Here is a 24,261-nt window from a genome sequence, read left to right as displayed (position 1 = left end):
ATATATATATATATATACATATATTAATCTTGCAAACAAATTGAGCAGGATATGGAAAAAAGAGTATTTGAATAATGGCAGATATATGTGAGTGATCATTTCAAGGTTGAGTAATAGCAGCTGTAAGTGGGTGGCCATCTACAGGATTTTAGGATCGGAACAAATCTTTTTCTTGTCTTACACATTGTTCTGCTGTCTGTGCAGAGGACTAACATTACTGTAAAAGTTGCTAAACTGAAGACAAGCAGGTTCATCTGCCTTTTTTTTTTTTTGTTCAAGTCATAGATTTCAATATTCTGCAAGTTCACTGTGAGCAAACATCCAGCAGTAAAATACAGTTTAACACAAACAACAACAAAACAGTTCATGTTTTCTATGCAAGCAACTCTCCAGCAGATCTTGTGCCACTTATATCAGCATCTACCTCGTTTAGATACAATGCAGACACACAACCTTTATATAATTTATGAGATAACTTCCTCTCCCCCCTTATACACACAGACTATGGACATGATAAACACATTGGACTCACATGTCTTCAACTGTGATATCTTTCAGGATCTGGCAGTAATCCACATTCCACACCGCTTGGTCGTCCCAAACCTTGGATGCCAGCAGAATAGCACCCAGCACAATTCGCTTCCAGTTTGCTGGACAAATATCTATTTCTGCGTAAGTTAGAAGTCTTTCAAGATATACCTGTGGAAACACATTAAAATCAAGATGTTTCCATTCCTACTTAAAAGCAAAAAAGATTAAGAAAACTATTCTAATAAACCCACTACAGCAATTTCAAAACAGTATCTGGTCTCAAGACGGTTCTTTTATAAAAGCTGTAGGTTTAACAGATACATTTATGCCAAGCTCAAGACTTGAATATGATAAATACATTTTTTAGTTGACCTCTGCTTTCTGACCATAATACCAGAAACAGATCTGTTATTTTTTTGTCTGTAACTCTTGCTAACATATTTGGATGTCTGAATAAATTCAAATTATAGTTTAAATAAATTATTAAAATAATAACATAAACAAATAAAATGTTAACACCTAATGTGGAAGGCACATGTATGCTACCAGTTGTAGTTATTAGCTATCATATAAACAACCATGGCTCTAATTCCCAAACAGTTATCAGATGCGGTATCATGTCATGCAGGTCCTTCTAGCGATCCTGTGCAAAATATCACTAAGCAGACCAGCAAGATCATCCAAGTCCCTAGAAATAAACAAATGGTCACTCCAACACAAGGATTCAAGACAAAAACTCAGAGAAATGTACGTGAGTGGGTGAGGTGAGAACAGCACTGGAGACTCAGAAGACTCACTTCTCCAAGGAGTGCTCCAAAAATGTGTATAAAAACCACAGAAATACAAAGCTCAGTAAAAAGGCAGCAAATGCTTCTCAGCAGAGTTCAACAACTTCATGGGCCTGTTCCAAAGGCTGCCTTTTGCTTCTTAGGCAGCCTGTGTAAACCCCCTACTATTAATACAAACATACTTGTTCAACTTAGCAAGCAAAACTGCACCTTGAATTATGAGCTAACAATTCCTGGAATTGTCCCAGTTAAGTGGAATGCTTGTATAAAGCAATACACACTACCAACACAGGGAGCTTCATAAGTAGGAAGTGTTGCGGTATCTTGCCGCTCAAAGTAGGGCAATGAAGATTAACTACATTTGTTTTACAGCAATGTTGAAATTGACCCCTTACTGTAAATGCAAGCTGCTTAAATTTCACCTTTCAAGCTTACCTTGCAGCAAATGCAGAAGTTTACTGAAGTTCTCAGATAGCGTGAGAATTCAGCATAAGGTAGGACTAGTCTCCAAAGATGCCTATGCTACCCTAATAGTTTAGTTCTTCAACTTTCACTCAAATCCCTCAGGTACAGCCACTGTCCTCCTTACAGCCCACTGCTCTAGTTGCAGGTCAGAGGTAAGCAGATGGCTCTGCAGACAGTGAACCACAGGCAAAGGAAAGGATGGAACATACCTGGGCTTTTGCCCTACTCAGGTAGGGTACCTTTGTGAAAGCAGTAAAGGCACAGGCAAGCTCTCGTTCCTACACACACCAGCTCACCGTGACAAAGGGAACAGCCAACCCTTGTTTTTATCTCAGAGCATTTCAGTATACCTGGTCCAGGTCACAGGAGCAGCGTGAACACCATGATCTTGACCTTGATAGGTAAAACGGAGAAAGAAGGGCCTGCTGTGTGCTCAGTATCCTGCATTAATTCAGGACTGCTGCTTCTTGCTGCTGCAAAGATGTGCTGAATCAGTACAGACTTTTGGAGAATGGCCAGGTGGCTCTCAGCCCATTTGAAGAATGCTGGTGGGCGATCAGTCACTCTGCTGCTCATCCCAAACAAATGTGTGGCTGGTGGAAGAGACCACCTGCTTTGCTGACAGAAGCAAGCGAGTCTTCCTGTGTGCAGGCAGGCACGCTCCACATCAAGTACAAAAAAAAAAAATAAAAATCTCTGGAAACGTTGGTCCTGTAATGCTAAGCATGATATATGGAAACGCCGCTTGCATTCACCTTAGTTATGCAATTAAGTCCACGCATTAACATCTTAAACACAGGGGCTCATTTTCTTAAACATGGGGTGTAAACCACAGACTCGGGATTCTGTGTTTACTTCATGCTTTAATATGTATTTGTGTGCTGTGATGAATTTCACTCAATTTTCAAAAGCGAAAGACTTTCTAGATTCTCTTCAGGATCTGCTGCTATCAGGTCACACAACAAAGTTGAATTTTAAAAGCCCATTGTGGAAAAGAACATTGTAACTCCTGTCTCAGGATGGTGGTAGAAATTTACATATATGCTGAAATATCAAAAGGCTCAGAAGGCAATGAAAGCAACTTCTACTTAAGAGTTCAAAAGCCTCATTTCATCTCTAGATTATTTCAGCAAGTACTTCTGAAGAGAACTAATAATAAATAGAGATTTGAGAATCAAGAATAAATATATTTTTAAAAAATCCATGATTTGCCTTCATACTTTTAACAGTTGGATTCATGCTTAGGAATGCATCTAAACCTTCAAACTGTTTTTAAACCTTAAAGCTGTCACTTTTCTGTATAATTCATCCTTTGCAGTGCTTCTTCTCAAAGTGAGCTTTGGTGAGCACTTCTAAATATCTGAAAGCTGAATACAAAAAATATGACAGATTAATTCTGCCTTAATCCAACCTCTAGTTCTCCTCAAACAGTTTAATAGCTTCCAAGACCAATTTTCACAGCACGTGTCATCATTCACTAACTTCTGTGACTGCATGTTCTCAGATTTTTACAGAGTGATAACAGCACTATTTAAACGATTAAGTTTACTGATGTGACACAAACTCTCACTGGTTCCAGTCAACTAACATATTGTTCTGAATTTTCTCAGCTCGCAAAGAACACCAACAGCACTAAAAACTTCAATATTCAATTGTCACATATTTAATTTCCTAGTTGAAATGAAAGTGCAGTTCTGAGCTGGAAAATACCAATGGGCATTGGCCCACCGATACATTACCATTAAAAACTCAGTACCCAACAGTATGATGCCTCCATTATAAGTTTACTGTATTTGGAATAAACCATACATTTCATGCAATTGTGAGCCCTCAACAGCTTTCCATGGACAGCACTTGCACCTCACTAGAGACATCATAATAACTCATGCACATTTCAGAAGGTAACCTGTATAGAGTTAAGACTTCAGAAGAGCACTCTTTAATTCTTATTTTTTAATAATTAATTTTTACAATGATCGAACTTTAAACTTGTAATGTCAGCAAATGATCATTTAATCATGAGTGAAATCAATTAGACAATTTGCCTTTGTTACGAATTCATTTATCTGAATTAATGAGAATCTATTTCTCCTAATTAAATATAATTACCACTCTGCAGGTATAGATATTCCCAAATTGGCTCAGAGTCTGGAGAGGTTCATTAGCTTAGATGCAGCACCACAGGCATGTAATTAAATGGCTTCCAAAACCATTTCAGGTTCAGAAGAGGTATAGATTTGATGTGTTTCTGCAAATAGGTTGAGCTAATTAATCTTCTGGACCAGAAATTACTCCATGATAAGCTAGTCTGGATGCCTTTGATTTTAATTCCCAAGATTTGGACATGGAATAGCACGGTAGACAACCATTTAGCCATACATTATCAACAGTAGGCCTGGAGGCTTTTTTTTTCTAGAAACAGAACTGCAGAATGGCACAAGGCTAACCAGACTAGCAAGGGCATCCACACTGCAGCACTGATACGGCTCCAGCAGGACCACTGCTGAGCCACACCTAATCCCTGGGGCAATTATATGCAGTTGGGTGAATCCAATCCGGTCTTCTCCATAGTAACAGAATCTCAGAATGCAACCTGTTCCAGGTATGTGGGATGTCCCCCCTTCCTGTGATTCTGGATACCAGACAACTGGTTACATGGCATGCCAACTAACAGCATGTAAACTCATTTGAAGAAACTAAAAACTAAAGACTGCACTGAGGAGTTCAGTTTTAGGGTGAAGCAGCATTTCATTTTTTCCATCTCAGAGGACATTACATCATATTTTGTGTATTACACCACACTCTCAATTAGGAAGTTAAAATACTTGAGGAGCTGTACTTCTTTTTCTTTCCCATTCAGGAGGATATATACCAAAAAATCAAAGTGTCAAATCATTTCATTTCAATATTTCATAATCCAGAGGAACATGCAAGTTTTAATAAAATCTTAGCATGGGATACTTTCCAAAGTTTTGTTTTTCTTTGTTACTTAATTTTGGAACTGCTTAACATCAACCTCCAATATCCCACTGAAATTCCCACACTGGAGTTGCAGTTTAAGGAACCCAAATCCTGTAATTCTCTTAATTCTTTCTTTCTTTCTTTCTTTCTTTATTTTAACACTTCATAAAACAATGGAATAGGTTTTTTGTGGAGGTTGTGTGATTTCTATCTTCAGAGAAATTCAGCACTCAGCTGGGCAGTCCTTAAGTAACCTCATTCAACTGGCCAAGCTCAGAGCAGATGCTGGATGAGACCTCAAGAGCTCCTTCCAACCTAAATTGTTCTGTGATTGTCTGTCTGAAATACTGGAGTTTCCTATGGTGTAACACAGAGGTCCAAGATGCATGTTCTCTTCAAGTATGAGTCTTGGCAATCACCAAAGAATGTCACTCGTGTTTGTGGAAGAATTCAGAATTTTGAGACAGCAGCAAGAGTACACTATGACCTTTTCTCACACTTTTTTTTTGGTATCACTTTATGTCAAACTCTATTTTACCAATAAAACTCTAGCAGCTTTAATCAAAACTCAGCAGATTCACACTGACAGACAGAAAATGATGTTTCTGGTATTTTAACTTCCATAATTGAAAACCTAAAAATTAAAGTTTATTTGCAACAACCCGGTTTCCTCACTTTCTCATTTAAACTTGATAATGATCTCACTAGGTAACTCACATTATTAGTTGCAGAAGCAAAGAATAACTAAATTAAGACATTTTCCATACCAAAACATCATAAAGAAGTAAAAGTAAATACACAGCCATGTCTTTTTAATGAGAAAACTTCAGAATGTCACAATGCCTTGAAACTAAAAATAAACGTATATGAAAAAAATCGTAATTGGTGATGGATCCCTTACAGTCAAATTACAGTTCTAAATCCAATCACTAAATTGCCATATGTTCTACAGTTCCCTAACATGACTCTCCAGAAATAACTGTGCTTTCAATTGCCCAGCTGGGCTTTTAAAATGTTCTATAAAGATCTGATTCCATCTATTTGGTGGAAAAAGACATCACATCATCACCATTCTTGCAATTTCATCCAATTCATTTTTGAGACCAAATGTTGAAACACAATGATGTACGCAGTCATAAATCTCTGAAAATGCAAGTAATTGAAAAGTAGCATTGAAGATATTTATAGGAAGCACTAATGGAACTGAGAGCAAAATCACACATCTCCAGGTTCGCCTCCTACTTTACTCATTTTAAAACAAACATTTGTAATGCATGTAAAATACACTCATACTATTAGGCAAGATTAACTGGCCAGCCTAAAACTGGGATCAGTATTCATTCTTTGAAATTAATGTCATTTTCTGTTGGAGAATTAAAAAGGTGTAACCAGAAATAACAGATGCACACAACTGTCCTCACGTTTCTTAAACGAGGTGGAGCCCAGCCTGGTCACTGTTACTGAAGGAGAGAAAAAGCCTTCAAACCCGGCAGAAAACAGTACTGCCTGTAGTACTCTGAGGTCTGCAGAGGAATGTGCATCTCCCATGAGCTGCATGTAGAGTGCAGCTAAGCTGGGCCAGTTGAAAAGGACCTCTGCTACAAATTAAGTATCTCTAAAGCTTCTAATAACATTCTTTTACTCTTTTGTTTTCTTTAAACCAGAAACTCATTCTTGCTTCATTAAATAAAACATGCAAAAATGATACTTTATCAGCACTTAAAGACAAAAACAATCCAGAGAAAGGAAACAATTAAGGCCTTCCTCCTTCCCTCCAAATAAACAGAAAAGAAAATTATCTTCAAATACTACAATTTTCATCACATAGTTTAACAATATTAGTTCAAAAACATTCTCTATGTAGTTGCTAAAAACATGACTGGAGAATACAGTAAGAGCCAGGAACATCTGGCTGGACTAATTAAATCCCAGTTTTTCATAAGGAGAATATAATGTTACGTACTTCAATTTTCAAATTTCCCAACATCAAATCCCTTCAGTCACAGTTTGAACTCTGCAATATATTTCAAAACACTCTTCTCTGAACTTGGCAAAAGTAATTCAGATCACGTACTATATGAATTTAGATATCATCATATATGAGCTGAGTCTATAGAGTATTTGCCGATGCAAAACGTAACTTCTCTGAAACTGTTAAGCACACTGAAGTTCTCTGATGACTTAGACTTGGCCTACTTGCACAAAACTCACAGTCACATAAAGACAAAGCAGAAAACTCGGACCATTCTCTTCAGGTCTAGCTAATTAAATTGTATTGTTTCCACAGAACAGAACAGCAGAGAGCAAATATTCAATTCTCCTGACACGTAACACTGCATTGTTTTCATGTTGGTACAGATAACATTACTATTCACATTTTTATTTGTTATCCAATTAATCCACTAGTGTAAGTGCAAGGAGATACTGCAGATGAGGCATTTCTCAGTTTTAGCAAGGAGGGGAATACTCTGCATCAGGGTAGAAGCACTGGTTTTCTCCCTAAGTCAGGTCACAGAGTTCAGTTCAGCTGTTCACTGCGACAAATCCTTTTCTTACAAGACAAAAATCAGCAACAGAAGTAATTATTAAACTAATATTATTCTTAAGTTATTATTTTATAAATAAATTATGTGCATATTTAATTGTTTCAACCTGAGATTTTAATTTTTCACCTACCAATATGGGAAACCTCTTGGCAGCCCTGGAGGCTGTGTGAAAATTAAATCTTTTGTTTAATTATAAATTGGCTTTGCTGTAACAGCAAGACTTTAATTGAAATATTTTAATTAAGAGCTTAAAGCAATATGATGCTGACTTTTTTTTGCTGGAGAGTAGCTTATCTAATAGTCTAGAGTATCACATTTACCCTGCTCCTGTGCTGCATACAGACTGCTATATAACAGCTCTAACTGCTCCTTCTGCCTGGCTAATGGCATACAAGATGACAACAGGTGCATCCAACTACACTTCTTAGTCTACGCTAATAATTTGGGTAGTCTATGTAGTAAAAAAAAAATGGAGGTTAGGACTGCTTAAAAATAATTAGAATGAAACAGAATAGCTGTAGCATCTACTTCAGAATGTATTGTGATCTCCACAGATATACTTCCTACCTTCTGGCAGCTCTCCCCCAAGGAAAAGTGGCAGACGGGGGTATCATATTGCTCTCTAATGCATGACCAGACTATGGCAAAACACAGGCTTCAGAAGTGAGTGCTGCTCCTTCCTTCTCCAGTCAGGACATCAAAATTGATAACATTTGGAGGATTCATAAATAGGGCTATCAACACTATTCAGATATCAGAAATGCTATGGGTAAGAGGGGGTTGATTGCTTTCTAGACAACTAATTTATCCATTTGAACATTTCAGAAACAGTACGATCTGTCTCTAGGGCCCTTTCTAATTACAATAATAAATAAAGGAATGGGATCTAAAAGAACAGAGGAAACAGAACAAGAACAAAACTTCATACTTGCAAAATTCTCTAACTTTCTGGAAAGAGGGGTCAGGCAGGTACTACTATCTTGAAAACATGGGTAATAATAGCAGAACAGTAATGTTGATCACCTACACCAAATTACCTGCCAACATCTTGCACGGCCACTTTGAGAATCAGATTATAAAAAAACATACCTGGTATCAGTGTTGGGCAAAAAACACAAGCCAGCTGAAGTTTGAATTGCTAACAACTACAGGAACTGCAGTATGACAAAAGTTAAAAACATTTGTATCGAATTGCAGATCATAGCAAAAGCCGTAACTCACAAGGAAGCCACATGAGAAACAGAAGAGGCAAGGAACTACTTACAAATGAAAGGTACTCAAACACGCGCATGGGTAAAGATTTGCGGCTAAGAATTTTCCATGTATTGCAAAGACAGGAAGATACTGTTATTTTTTAAAAAAAGCCTTCTTCCTTTCTACTAAAGAGTGCCCTCATTGATCAAGTAACCTAAGATCAAATAACAGATAACTACAGCAAGGTTTCACTGTATTTGACAGTAGAATAATTAAATTATACAAGAACATAGTGATTCACAGAACATATCTTGCCTCCAGCAGAAAATCCTCAGGAGGAAAAAGAAGGACAAGTACTTTGTGCAATTATGTAAAAGAGACAGACAAACTGTCATTTCAGAAAACAAGTAATGGCTAGGTCAACTACCTAGGTAGAGTAATACTTCAAAATGCAAGGGTGGAGCACTGTGCAGTGTTTCTTGCCCTGTTTCCCTCAGATTCCTGTTTTTCCTCATTTTGACTGTCTAAAGGAGAAAATCCTGACAACTAAATTTCATGCGCCTGGTTTCTAAGATTAACAGAGAAAAGGAGTAGGTCTTGCTTTTAAAATCCACATTCTCCAATTTCCCATTATACTATCCAAAGTGCACAAAAAGCTGTTAGAAGACTACACATTGCAGTATTTCTGACTCAAGGACGTGGCCAAAATTGTGCCTGAAAGCTGAAGAGATTTGACAGGATATAAATTTCAGGAAAATGAAGAAATTCTCAGCTGGTGGAGATCACTTCAGCTCCTTTAATCCACATAGCTATGCTGATCCACACCAGCTGAAAATCTGAGCCTTTTTTGTATTGCGCTATTTTTAAGTAGCTACACTTTAGCCTTGAGCACAATTGTTCCATTCTATGACACAGTCCTGAAAGACAAGTACAGTGAAAGTAAAAAAGGAGCCATCACTAATGTTTCAGTCACTGACCAAATCCTTCGTCTGTTCACCAATTCTTACTAGTGCTATTAGATTACCTACAGCTGTTCCCTGACTCTCTGTTGGGAATTACAGCAATACACAACAAACCCCCCAAAGTGGAAGGATTTCTGCTTTTGACATTCCCTTCTGTCCCGACTGCTTTTGCCACCTGTGCTTTCCATTAGTTACTCTGGTGGCCTGTAATGCTATAGCTCTGTGAAGGCAAGATGAAGCCCCAGCTTTTGTGTCACATGTTATCCAACCTTTTCTTTGATCAGTTACCCTCCCCAAGAAAATAAACTGCAGTATCTCTTCCCATCAAGAAATTCCTTTGGTCTCCATGGTGAGAAAAATTCCCCTGGCAACACCTACATCTATTAAATCATGCAAAGGAAGCTTTGGGAACAAAACTGAATCTGTTAGATAGCTGATGTCACCTCACAGACACTCACCAGGGTGACAATGGCACATTCAGCAGTCAGTTGAGCAGCACTGAACAACGTCCGAACGAAGCGGTAAATCTGTTTCTGCTCTGGATCATGTTTGTCATAATCTGGTGGCACTTCGGATTTCTAAGGAAGAAATACTTCCAAGTAAGTGATGGAAACAAAACGAAGCAGAGAGAGAGGCAGTTCACACGAAAAGGGAAAAGAGAGCAATGAACTCACCGAAAGGGGATGAAGGTTTTCATCAAAAATATCTAAGAGCATTCTTCCATCTGTATCCCTAAAAAGTATTAAAACCAAAGTAGTGTTATTATCAGAACACAAAAACACGCAGCTCTCACAGATGCAAGTGTATCATTAAAGCTCCAATGCTACCTATGCTGTGAGGTACTTAGAAATGCTGCAGAAATGTGACTTTGGACACACTCCATCTTAAAGCTCACATGCAATATGAAATCCACATTATAAAGTAACTAAGAATTTTCAACATCCAAAATACAAAAAGCCTTTGCACTCTCTATTGCAGGCTTTTTTCACAGCACAAGGATGTGCTACGATAAACTTCTAACATAATGAAATTAACTCAGCTTCCTCTTCCTTTCTTGACTTCATCCTGTTGATCCTCACCAGATCTCTTCTTTTAATTAATTTCTCCTCCTCCTTTATTGCCAAGGCCACAAACATTAGCAAATATGCGACACTATTTTTACACTCAGACCTTCTTTAATAAATGTACTTCAATTTCCTTTCTTTAGAAGACCTTATGCTATTAATGATTTTTGAAAGCAGAAAGCATACAAAAAATACTTAAAAAAAAAATCAAAATAACACTTGTATTCATTGACTTAATTCACAATTTCTCTCAGATCTGTGTTGTTCAAGGTCAACATGAAAGTGGATGCAACTTCCCCTCTAGCATCCAGAAAGCAATTTAAAATTTCTGCTTTGTGTAACCTCAGCAGGAATGCTAACAATCTCAAAAGCGAGTGGTGTGACAGTGCCAGTTAGAACTGGACACTTTCTGGACAGATGCATGTGACTTTCTTAACACAATACCATCTTTATTTATTGCATCCTCTGGTCACAGAAGTCTTCAGAGAGAAATCCCTGAATATGTTTTTTGTCTTTATCACCAGCACATAACTCACAGAGCACACAAACGTGAGTATTACAAACAAATTCATGTCTACGAAATGTACTCATTGGTGGATAACAGACTTGAAGTTCAGCATCTGAACACCATGATCATTTCTGCTCTAAAGCCTGCTCACGCTGAAAATCAGCACTGTTCTTTTAAAAAGGAGTAGTTAACTTTAAACCAGCAAGCAGACTGAGATAATTAGCTCAAAATTCCTAATCAGCAAGGAAGTTAGGGCAGATTCTTTTACCCCTACGTGAAAGTGCAAGTCCCCTAATGCAGCAGCAGTCCCTCTGGAATCAATGCTGTGCTATAGCATGCTATGGCTCTTCACTGTGAGAAGGCAGAAAGAAAAAAACATATTTCGTTTCTTCATGTGCAGGTGCTGCACGCTGAGAAGGCCCCTTGGATTGTCATAACAAAAACCTATCACACCAAAAAGTGGTTTTGCATCTTATTCACCAGAAGAAATTCATTTTACCTTTCAAAAAGGAATTATCTACTAACTAACTAACTGATCTAAACTTTTTTTTACTGCTAGATTGCTGGATCCTATTTTGCTTATTTACTTATTTATTTAGCAAATTCTTCCAAAAGCAAGCTATGTATAGCCCCCACCAGCTGGAGGGTAGTGTGAAAAAAGCTGGAAAAAGTCAATCAGTGTAACAGTGATAGGAGACAATGGGAAAAGCAGGAATGCTAACTAGAATGTCACAATCAAAATGTGGGGAAGATATGACACATACGTATAGTTTCTCTGAAAATTTGCATCTGGGCTTGGTGACAGTTTAGAATACTAAAAAAAATTGTTTTCTGCTTAGCATACAGGAGAAAAAGATAATTGTTATCTGAAAATAATTTGTCTCTGGCAAAGCAGGTGCTCAATTTGTTTTCTGTCACAATGAACTTTAAGCCTACTCTAGGGCTGCAGTGGTTTCATGCTCCCCAGACATAACGAACTCAAATCTACCACATACGTCAACAACTTCCTTTGGCCTATAATGGCAGGAAACAGAACATATGTTTTGCTATTGCTGTTTCAGCAGCATACACAAACGAATGCTGTTATCATCCTGTTATCACCTTGTTCGCTCCATTCCTAAATGAGAGATGACAGAACAGTTGTTTTACAACCTTCATTTCAGTCATTAATTGACGTACAAGCACCTGCTGCAGGGTCACTGTGTCACTGCTTACAAAATATCCCATCACTGCACCTAGGACCTTCAGGTGAGAAGCAGCCACCGGTTCCTGCTGAATAAATTCCCCTTCCCAAAAGTGAAAAGACAGACAGCAAGTTTTCAAAGAAAATAACAATCAGAACACATCTGTTTTCACATCACGAGCATAGGATCCTTTCTGTTATTCACGTCTGCCCTCTCTGTCTAACTGCTGCAGGTCAAACTTGCATCAGGTTCTGTGATAAGACTATGAATGTGCATATTTTACTAGAGTCAGAAATCAGAAGGAAGCGGGCCTGGCTTCCTTGGGCTCTGGATTTCCTCCTGACTGACAGTGAGCTCTTGCTGAAGTTTCTCACCCACATGCAGTCTCTAACGTGCCCCTTTCTGCTGAGCTTTTTACTGAGTTGGCACAGCACTTAACAGAGCACTTACAATACTGTTCCCCAAAACTTTAGAACCTGATTAACTCTGGGATCTCTGTCAGTCAGTCAAGCATAGACAAAACTGATGAGCTGGCTGAACTAACCCAGAGATATTGGAAGGAAAGGGAAAGAGGGAAGCACAGATGGATGAACAAGTAAACCAAGCATGATCGTTAATGCTTAATTTCCTAGGAAATTAGATTAAAAGGAAAAAATATTTCATTTCAACTTCTGCTTTACAGATTGCCATATTTCAGTCCAAGGCTCACTGAGATCTTGGAAAGTCTTCTAAGAGCTTTCAGCAGGGCCCTAAACCTCTGTGCCTTTGTGCAATTCTAAAGGTTTCTTCTGAGACACCGGCTTTGTTTCAAGAAATGCAGTGTGGCCAGGGACCTGAAACACAGTCCCAAATGGCGCACCAGCTTAACTTTAAAATTAGGAGTAATTCCCTTTGCTCTAGTTGAGCTTCTCACAGCCCTGAAGAAAAACTTGCAAGTCGGTTTGTTGAGATCTAAGCCAAGATCACTGAGAAGACACGCTGCAAAGCCACATACACAAAAGTCACTGGAAGTATTCATACAAATCTCTTAAAAAAATCAGAGGATATTATGATATGGTGACTTATTATATCAAGACAACATGGAATTTAGGAGACAGAACTGCAATTCAATAAGCACAGTGTTAATTCATGTACCAAGTTACCTTTTTGGAGAACCTGTTTTCTATTCGGTTTTAATAGTCAACTTGAGGAGAGATCTGAAACATGCTGCACCGGAAGAGATAAGTCAGGACCTGCTCTACTTCTGCAGCATCCTGAGTTATATTTATTGACATTGTCACACTTACTGTATAATGAATGGCTTGTATTTTAAAATCTATTAAACTGATTGAAGACTTACACAGTTAATTTTACAAAGGCACAGCCCAAAAAAATAAACCTGAAAGACATTATGAAGATTTCCTCTCAACATAATTGCAACATGTATGAACAAAGAAATGGTCAGGACATATAATATCAAATACTGAATCATCAGAGGTTTTGAATGCAAACTGGACTTGCAGATTTTAATGATGCCTAGTCCTCTAACTTTTATTCCTTTAAGCAAAATTGGAGAACATGTTTCTCTTCTCTAACATGGGAGATAACAGAAAAACTACACTAAAACATTTCCAGGAAAAAACAAAGCACAGATTTTTCAGGTTTCAGAAGTTCATTTCGTTTGATTAGAGATCTTCAGTACAAGTACACATACCTGTTTTTGATGTGGTAATAAATTGCAAGAGCTACACTGTAAAGAAAAATATAGAGTTAATATTTCATATATTATTTGTGATGTTTACACACAAAATAAAAACCTAGCAGAATGTATGACAAAAAAATGAAATGCTTTATTTCTTCTGTCTGTTATTAGATGCCAGAAAAAAAAGTAGTAAATAGATTTAGAATATTTGTCCAGCACACTCAAAGTGCTTCCTTTTCACTATTTACACTATTTTCACTGCCTTACAAAATACTCAGACTCCATATACCAAGTCATGCGCAACCTCTATTTAAAGCACACCTCCACTCTGAAGCAAAAGATTATTATTTCCAGGGTTGAAGGAAGAGCAACCCAGCATTGGGCACTCACTTTTATTGTTTGATAAGGATGCGGCTTTGAGCAACCTGGTCCAGCAAGAGGTGTCCTTGCCAATAGAAGGGAGGATGGAACTGGATGATCTTAAAGGTTCCTTCCAAACCAAACCACTTGATGAGTCTATGATAATGTCATAAGTCTACCTTGAAACATGTTCGTTACCACTGGCTTATGTTTGGCTTTGTTATATTGACTTTATGTTTAAATGCACTAAGTTCTGGCTCCTTCTATGTAGTTACTCACATGGGAAACTGAAATACTGAGCTCCTACACTTTTAATGGCATCGAGTTACTCATTTCAACTTGTGAATGACGACTCCCTGAATAATTTCTTGCATTATGCATTTCCCATACTCTTAATCATATACCTAAATACCTCTGCATGTATTCTGCACAAAAACAGAAAGTATCCTTATACTGACAGAAAGTTAAGTTTTTATTTATATATACAACTAATTGCATTCACATTTGAGACTGAAGAAAACTAAGACTTGGCTTCTCATAGTTATTCTCCATTTTCCAACTTGTACCTTGAGCTTTATTGTAGGGTATCTGCTTCACTAAGGATATAGTTTTAAAGAAAGTTCGCACAAAGAACAGCCTCCCTAATTACTCTAACAAAGCAAAATCCAGCAAGAACTAACGAGGAATGGGGAGAGAGTTCACTGATTCTTTATGTGGATGATTTGTTTTGTCAAATTCATTGTGAGTTGCTTATGTCTCACAGTGATGCAAAATTGCCCTCTTTCCTATTGAAAGCCTCTTAAAGGAGTAACTGATTTTTTTTACATACATATATTTGAGAAATTAAAAATTACCATGTACTCAAGAAAGACACAATCCTCACTGAACACAAAAATCAGATTTATGAATGAATTTAATTTCACTGAAAACTATTTAGTCCTAAAATCTAATTTTACATGATGCCCCCAGGGACAAACTTGCAACTCCAGTTGATTTTATGAAAGTGGACGCAATAACATACATGCTGAGCTCTGCTTGCTGCCCATTTTGTTGCTTTTGTAACAAAACGCCAAATTTAGTTTAAGAAAATATTTACTCTTCAGAATAAACCAGAATCTGAAGGTCTCTCAGAGCTGTAATAGATTAACTCAAACCCAAGTTTTATTTTGCTTTTCATGCACTGGTTCAGCTAGCATTCAGGGTACCTTACCTAGCAGCTGATGTAGCTTTCCATCACCATATTCTGCTAGTCCACTCATTCTGAAGACCTCCAGGTAACACACTAATATTTTAAACCCACCAATACATAGCATGACCCCAAACAAAGCCAGCTAAAACGTATCCCTACATATGTACTCATGTGCATAGTCACTCATTGGCAGTGATGTCCAGGAGGGGCGCAGAAAATCATGCTGTACAAAAGCCGTAATCCTGCAGCCTCCCCGCCTTTAACTCTGCCACTCACGTGGGGAGATGAGGAAGAAAGAAACTCCTCCTCCAAAGGGCTCATATGCCAGAGTCCAGTTCCTCACCCCACACGACCTCTTCTTCAAACCTTCTGACCCCGTGCATGTCCCAACCCTCCCCATGCCAGCAGCCAGGCCCCCCACCTCCCAGAGGCAGCTCCCTCCCTCCCTGCCCTGTCCCGCACAGCTCTGCCCTGAAATGCCACCACTTTGCCCCCAGCTCAGCACACACGACCTGGTTTTCTGCCTGCCCTTTCACAGCCCTGCTGTTGGCACTGCATCTTGGCTGCTGCAACCCTCTGCACCCTCTTCTTTCTACTAATAGCCTGAGTTCCTCTGCTGAAAGAGGCCTGAAGCTATATTTCCCTTCACTCCCCTGAAAGGCTGCACTTACAGCAATCCCTGTTCAAAGGGATTTACAGCAAAGAATTGTGAATCTCAAGAAGCAAGAAAGGGAATACCAAAGCCCCCCAAAAGATTTTCTACAATTATTTTTAAGTTACTATCTATAGAAAAAACATGAGGAAATGCAAGACTATTTTAGACAAATATCTGAATAAAGTGATCCCCAGCAGCACAAGCTCCTTTGGATGTGACAGGCTAAATATATCTCTCCCATGTGAAAAACTTTATAGCATAGATTTTGACTTCATTAACTTTAGCATTTGAGTATGTTAGTTCCCAAGTACGTCTAGAATATATCTGCAAGCAAATATACTCCTCAACAGCAGAAAATGCCTGAATATCCATTCTCAGATTTTTACCCTTACTGTACAATATGTAAAAATTAAAACACTATTAATACAATTTTTCTCTAAACAGACAAGTGCATTATCAAAACCTGAAATGAACATCTGCAGTGTCCCCAAGGATAAGTCCACGTGGACACCACATACAAAGCTCCTCACTGCTGTGAATTCAAGTGCCAGTGTCTCAGTACTGAATAAGGAAATGAATCAGGAGTCAATTAATTTTCATTTCAAACAGAAAACTGGAAGGAAAACTTAGAAAACTAGCATTTTCTCAGGAATAGAATAAAGTCCTTCAGTTTCAGAAGTTTATTCAGGTTTTCAGAATGACATGAAATCAGGAACAAGTTTTCTTATGAGAACTTATCCATAGTAAGTACTCGATTGAATGCTGAGCACAAGGATTTCAGCTGCTAGAATTCAAGAACCTTAATTGTTGCTTTCTTGTGAGTTACGCAGTACTAAGAATTTGATTTTGCACGTAACTAACATCAGAGTAGTATCCTTCACCCATCCTATTCGCTGCCTCTAAAGCAAGATATGACTAAACAAACTTACTGCTTCAAAAAGTCAACTCTACAAAACTTGCCTAGTAATGGTTAAGAAATGCGTATACATATCCAGTATACAACAAAGGTTCAGGTAAATATACACACACACACGTATATCTCAAACCCACCATTTGATGGTATACTTGAGGTTTGGTTGACTGACTGTGCTGTCATCCAGGAAAATAGTGGAGCAGGAACTGTACTTTCTTCTCAGCTGTCCAGGGGGATGCTATGAAAAACACACAAAAGAACAATAGCAATTACGTAATACCAAAGCATTTCTCTGAGGAGATGTAAGAATTTTGAGAAAATAAACTCCTTCTGTCTCTCACAATGACACACACAGTAACGTGATAATGTTCTGAGGCAGTTCAGAAAGTTCAAAAATAATTACCACTGCCAAAATCACAACAATTCCTGCCTGAGTTTTGTCTAATGCTTTCTCCAAGCCTCAATCTCTCCTCCTTCCCTTTTTCCCTCCTCCCCAAAACACCACAAAAATCTTTGTGCAGAGTTACTCAAATCAAATACAGAGTTTTATAAAGAAAATACAAACAAGTCCTATGTTCCTCTTTTTATTACAAAAGAACAAGTAGAAGAGTGAAGATATCACATAAGAGATGAAGACTGGCTTAGAAACAGATGCAAAACAATGCTTAGAGGAAAAAAAAAGAGAATTTTAAACAACAACAAACAGAATGAAAGAGGATAAAGAAGTCTTTGCAGTGGAAGTATTAAAAACTAAAAAAATAACAGATGAAACTCATAGATTGTTATAGATAGGATGAAAAACCATAGAAACACGTATGAGAAAACCATATGCAAAAAAAAAAAAAAAAAAAAAAAAAAAAAAAGATAACATCTCCTAATTGAAGAAGTTTAAGAGATTTCAATTATACTTCTGCACTGCTGTAAAAGTACATTGGAAAAAACAGCCACAAAGGGCATTTGACAACACTGATTATTTCAGAAGACTTCTTATGGACAGATCTCCTTGAGCTGTTTAGAGCACACAGCACTCCAGCAGTCTAAAGAGAATCACTTCATCATATCATATAATAGCTCTCAGAGTCATTAATGCCATTTGGTTTTATCCTTACTTATTCTACTTAAACTAGTAACTAACTTGATCAAGAGGAGCCTCTGTCATAGTAGTGAGGGCAAGAGAAATTAAGCACTCATCTCAGAGCATGGTAGATTTAAAATTCAGCTGGCACACCCACACAAAAATTTTAATTTGCCTTACAATTAATGTTTCCACAGTTTCATTGAGATCCCAATGTCAGTATCTCCAGCGGAATGCAGATATTTACTAGCTCAGAGTAACTCAGAACCAAGGCTACGGTGCCATTTCAGTGCATCTTGCCTTGCCTAATTCCAAAGCAGGTATTATTAAAAACGCCAGCACTCACTAACATTTTGTGCATTCGTTAGATTCAGAACAGACTCTTCATAAGCCCATATGCATCTGAGTCATGTTTTTTCCATTTTTCCCAACTATGAGTAAAAGAACATTCAAAGTATTCTGGCAGTTGAAAAAAATCATTTTCTGAAGCTCTTACAATTGTGGCAATGTTATGTTGAAATGATTTCAAAGCTCACCATCAAGGTGAATCTCACTGCAAAGGTGCCCAATCTGACCAGTACCTTTGTAGGTTGAACCACCTTTCTTGCAAATAAAAGTTTAATGAAAAAAATGGAAGAGATTTTACCCCCTTAAAAATTCTCTGTGAGTTTGGAAAGGTACTTTGTAATACTTTGGAAGCTCACAATCCATCGGCCTTCCAAGGTTTCTGTGCTCAGCAAGGCCAACAGAAATAGAAAATTTAGAAGCACTGGAAGTGTTAATGCCAACAAATGTATTATCTGGCATTGATACATAAGGGGAAAATTATTAGAGTTCTGGTGATTTATAACTTTTATTCTTAACCAGTTTTGTTCATACTTCTGGATTAGAATGTTCGGCACCTTCCAAAGAAATGATAAAAACTTAAAAAACCACTGAAAATGTGACTGTTACATTGGTTGGGGAAAAAAAAAAAGAAAAGAAAAGAGTTATGGACATAGCATCATTAAAAAAAAACAACAAAAAAAATAGCTTCTATGTTTTAAGTGTAAATGCTTTTTACAGAAGTAGCTACAATTTATAAGTAGCCTTAGTCCATCCAAAACAAGCATGAGAAAACCAGAAAAGAGCTCCATAGCAACATCATTATCAGATTTAAATTTTCTTACACAAACAGAACTTCAACATTTGAGGCATGCCAGTGATTAGAGGTATATACCTTATTTCTGAAGCTACCATATCACATACCTCCCCTCAGTTCTCAGCCCACAACACGCTTTGTTAGGCTTATAACTTCTCACATGTCAGAAAAGTCTGCGTTGTCTCATGCCTCACTTCCCAGTCGTAACCACTTGGCAGTAAGGGGCGCTTCTCCCAGTCTGAAAAATGATTCCAAGTGTAACCCTGCTATCACGGGCACACACAGACATTTTTGCCATGTAAACAACTAACCCATCGATACAGCAATGTTCCCAGCTTCTACTCTGATGACCAGATGCAACCATATGGTAAGCCAAATAACAGATGTCATGTCTTTTCCAAATTAATGGAATATGTTTTCCATTTATACAAGTCATAGAGGCTGTAACAGATAAAAATCTGAAGAACTGAGACAGAGTATAAAGCCTTTCAAAAAATAACCCAAATTCTGTGTTCCTCCTCAGCTTCTGTCCCATCATTAAGGCTGACAAGTGAGAAAGAAAGGGTTGATACAGTTGCTGTGATAAACCTTCATATGGCACCATGACAGTGAGTACAGGACATACGTGGAGCTTTGACGTCTGCTAATACAAATAATTACAAAAGCATCTCACTGATAGGGAGTGCTGCTATAACTTGCACTAGTGATATTTTGCCCTCAAGCTGTGATTCAGAAGATACAATGCTTTTTTAACTTCAGCAGGACTTCTGACAAGGATAGCACGGTAGGTAAAAACTGCTTGGAAAGCTGAACTTTGATTACTCAAAGATCACTTCCAAATTGGAAGTCTGAAGTAAGGGTGAATCCACAGAAGTCTTGCCTACTCAGTATTAAATAGTGAATAAAAGCATTCTTTATTGAATTTACAGATGATAACTTGAAGAACAAAATATGTATTAGAAAGCTATGTTATAACCCAGAATAATCCTGACAAACCTGGGAAGTGGTCTGCACAAAAACACAGTCCTGAGATCTATTAAGAACAGATGCAAGGCTATACACTTTAGAGAAGAACCATCTGTTTAAAATAATATTGCAAACAACTGTTGAGGCTTTCATCAGAAAGGATGTGCAGACCACATGACAACAAACATACTCTCACAAAGAAAAAGGAAAGTATCATGTGGGACTTATAAATAGAGCTACCATATGTACAAGAGGATGGAGCACCCCTCCACTCTACTCAGATGAAATATTATGTCCAGTTTTGACTACTGTATTTCAAGAAAGATGAATTGATTTGATCATGAAGGATGAATCTATCATGAAAGAACAGTAATACCAAACAGAAGTTTTGAACAATTAGATTTAGAAGGAATAACTGTACAAGTTTTCTTAAAGAACAAAGCAATGATACTTTCTCTACGTCATCTTAGAGGGAGTTAGAAAGAACATTTTTCTCCAAGAACACTGATAAAAGCATGAGAAAGAGCAGCCTTATATTGAAGTAGGAAAAAATAAGAATGGACCTGCAGTGTTGAGAGAAGGTAATGCCTAAAAAGAATAATCTTTTCTAATGGCAGGAATAGCAGAGTTCTAGTTTGAGTGACCTGAGCAACAACAGAATCTTTACAACTGTCAGCAATGGAGAAGAGGTAAAACAAAATATGGTCGGAACAGCTTAGATGCAGGACCTTGTCCTAAGACATGAATTGAGCTGAACAGCCTCTTGAGACGAATTCTGGACAGATCTTCTATCACTTTTTATCTTTTTTAGGGAAAGGATTCATAGGTCTTTACTCCAGAAGCAGTTGTTGTTTTCTCCTTTCTATCAAAGAAGTTCATTAAAAAAAAAAAAACGACATAAAGATCACAGCAACAACATAATACTTATTATATTGTGGAATCCCTTTCTTACAGGAAAAGATGCATAATGGAAAAAACTGCTTTCTAACTTGCTAAGCTTTTGCATGTGCAACAGAATAAACTCTGAGAAATCAAGATCCAGCACTTCCACTACTAACAGGTATCCAGCTCTTAAAAACAGCAGCTTCATGCACAGCTAGTACTAAGGAAACATCACTTCTAAATGTTTTTCTCAGACTCATTCTGAAACCTTCCAACTTTCCAAATCATGGTTTTGTTTTGTATTTCAGATGTTTGAACAGCATGATTTACTTAAATCTTACATAAAATGCATCTTATCAGTAATAGAGTGGCTTAGTTTGCCTGATGTTTGACTTTTCTTCACAAAAGGGCAGGGAGAAGAAGTCACAACCGTACAAGCTGTGCCAGAATGTTCCTACATACTTGCCATGACAGAAATCACAAGGAATTCCAAACTAATTCACGCTGAATATAAATGAAAGGATGACTGCAGGATTCATTTTAAGATCATTCCAAAATTAAATCTAAATTTGCAGAGGAAAGGGAAGCATTAATATATATATATATATATATATATATATATATATATATATATATATTTAATATGGTCATTTCAGGGTATTCTCAGGTAGAAATATCTAACAGAAAGGTGCATGTCGACCAAAACCCTTACACAGAATTGCCCAGAATTGGTATAAGCAAATTCTGTCCTGGATGCTCTCTAGCAACAGTAGTATGGCACTCTGCCCTGACGCTCAGCAGCATTTGTCACTAGGGCACAACACTCCTCTAATGAAGCTTTTCAGCTCTTATTCCAGAGCTGCCTTGAGCCAGTCAGCTTCCAGTTCAGCAGAGCAACTTCACTCTTTTTCAGTACACTTTTCCACTTCTCCATCAAAAGATAACTTACAGCTTGTGCCTTAATTGATATTGGTATTGTCTCTTGGTCTATCAAACCAGGTGCCTTTGTTTAGATGTTTTAGAAGGTGCTGTGGAAACATATCACTCCCATGGAAAATTTGAGGCCATCATGCACCCATGTGCAGAGACATAACCAGCAGCTCCAAGGCAGCAAAGATTGGCCAAAATGTAACTCAGCAGAAGTGGCATATAAAGGTATACACAAGACAGATTACATCAGCAAGCAAGACTGCTTCTGACTTGGAAAAGGGAGGTTCTGAACACAGGGATCTTCTATGCCTCAGGACATGATTTAGTAATGACAAAATCTTTCACAGAAGCAACACAATTTTACAGCAAAAAAAAAAAGAGCGTCCAAAACCAATCTAGCCATGCACTGCTCTGCAAAACTCTACATTTACTTTTATCTTGCATATCTTTTCGCTACAACACAACTATCTACATTTAGTGGCTAGAGCAGGGTATATCTACCTGAACAAAAGTCAAGCACACCAATGTATGCTTACACTTCTCTGCCAAAATCTACTATAAAAAATAAAATAAAATCCAGGCCAACCACTCTTACATAATATCTATTGTATCTAACCAGTCTATGGCAGGATTCAGCCTTGTTCTCAGCTGATTAGTCTCAGTGACATTTTGATAATGTTCAAAACTCATGCCTTTGGCTACATCTCTATTTGTAGTTTTTTCAAACTCTCAAAGCTTGTCCTTATTCACGTCAAACACAGAAAGCTGCATTAGGTTCCACTGAGCTCGAGGAGGGCTCACCAATCCCTGTTAAATTCTTCTGTAGTGCACGCAGATCTCACTAAAACACAGGTAAAACACCTGAAGAGATTAAATATTTCTCTGAACACTAAAAGTAGCTCAAAGGCCTATATTTACATACTGCTGGTGTTGTGCAATTTGACCAGAGGGACTTCACCAGGCTCCCAGTGAAGCAACTATTACATAGTCATCTTGCAAAAGAATTTTCCCCTGTGCTCTTGCTCCACCTCCCCCTACAGATATGTCACTTAATAGAACTTGCTGCCTTGAGGCTGACAGGAGAAGTTAAAAAGCCTTCACCTTAGTGGACAGATAAGAAAACAGCTGAAAGATATTAGGGGAAAAAAAAAAAAAAAAAAAGCAAAAAGCATTTCAATTCAGCTAAGACAGACAGAACCTGAGGATTCTAACTTATTGGAAGCCTGATAAAGCATCCTGAGCAGTGTTTGTCAGGAATGGCATTGGTACAGTGAACCTGCCAGATGGACCAGACAGCCTGTAAGGGTGCCTCTAGCCCTGTTGATCTGTGATCTTGCAATGGAGAGGAGCAAAGACTAGATTAAGCAATCGGTAGAAAAGCTGCAAGAGCACCTGAGAAGCCTCTAATCTACCTTCCAGTTTATCTTGTTCTTCTCTTTGAGTAAGGAATGTTAATTAAAATATCTTCAAAAATTTGGCCAGCAATAATAAACTTTTTCAATAGCCAGCCTCAGGCAGTCCACATAATGAAACTTCATCTCTTATTTTATGTTGTGCTTTGCATGGATTAAAGTACCTTTCGAGACCGCATTCCCATTTCAGTATGTATCATATTTACTTTCCTAATCACTAGCTGAAAGTATTTGATTACCAGTCGTATGCATGGTAGTCTCACAGTAGGCAAGCAGAACAGCCTTTTGATCCACTCTGACAGGTAAATTTGGGGGCTACACAGGAGCAAATAAACACACACCATTTCAAGCATGCAGAGAGGTTCACAGAAAGTGCTCATGCCATGGAACTTACACCACAGGGCCCCTCTGTTCTCCGCAAGCCCCACCAGCAGGTCTGCCTGTGGGAAGATGCTTCCCTGGCTGGGAATCACAGAGGATTGCTCACAGGGATGGGTTTCTGCCATGACTGATACCCAGGAACTTCTCCTCAAGCTGCCAAAAAACTCTGGTCTATACACAGCTGTTCCTGTATTTTCACTGTGTGTTACTGTTCATAAATACCATTTAGATTATAAAAGCATACACTGTCAAGGAAAAGAAAGTTCTTTGGGGAAAAAAAAAAATCACTTTCGTTTTGTCTGAATGGGAAGATTTCTAGCAAATCTTTACCTTTTCCTGCTATGCTCCTTTCCCCTGCAAAATAAAACCATGCAGTACAAAAAAACCCTAGCTTCTGCAAGTAACAATAAAACATCCATCTTTCTCCACTCTCCCCCACTGAAAGCAGAACGTGTATCTTCCTGTTTGCTTTC

The 24,261-nt window shown here is 37.9% G+C and overlaps 1 protein-coding gene across 3 annotated transcripts in view; it reads right to left on the bottom strand.

Annotated features, from left to right (window-relative positions):
• Nucleotides 1-24,261, bottom strand: part of CCNY (cyclin Y) — a gene marked incomplete at both ends in the record, with an annotated part of 110,142 nt that overhangs the window by 7,943 nt on the left and 77,938 nt on the right. For all 3 annotated transcript variants that reach the window (XM_079538698.1, XM_079538699.1, XM_079538700.1), the window contains 5 exons: nucleotides 533-699; nucleotides 9,906-10,025; nucleotides 10,122-10,179; nucleotides 13,897-13,932; nucleotides 17,139-17,239. In XM_079538698.1, coding sequence (XP_079394824.1) covers nucleotides 533-699; nucleotides 9,906-10,025; nucleotides 10,122-10,179; nucleotides 13,897-13,932; nucleotides 17,139-17,239 — 482 coding nt within the window. The remainder of the gene's footprint in view (nucleotides 1-532; nucleotides 700-9,905; nucleotides 10,026-10,121; nucleotides 10,180-13,896; nucleotides 13,933-17,138; nucleotides 17,240-24,261) is intronic.

This window comes from Tetrao urogallus (assembly GCF_951394365.1).
Source record: "Tetrao urogallus genome assembly, chromosome: 7".
Taxonomy (NCBI): Eukaryota; Metazoa; Chordata; class Aves; order Galliformes; family Phasianidae; genus Tetrao; species Tetrao urogallus.
The sequence above is the reverse complement of the archived record's forward strand: the minus strand, read 5'-3'. Positions and strand labels throughout refer to the sequence as shown.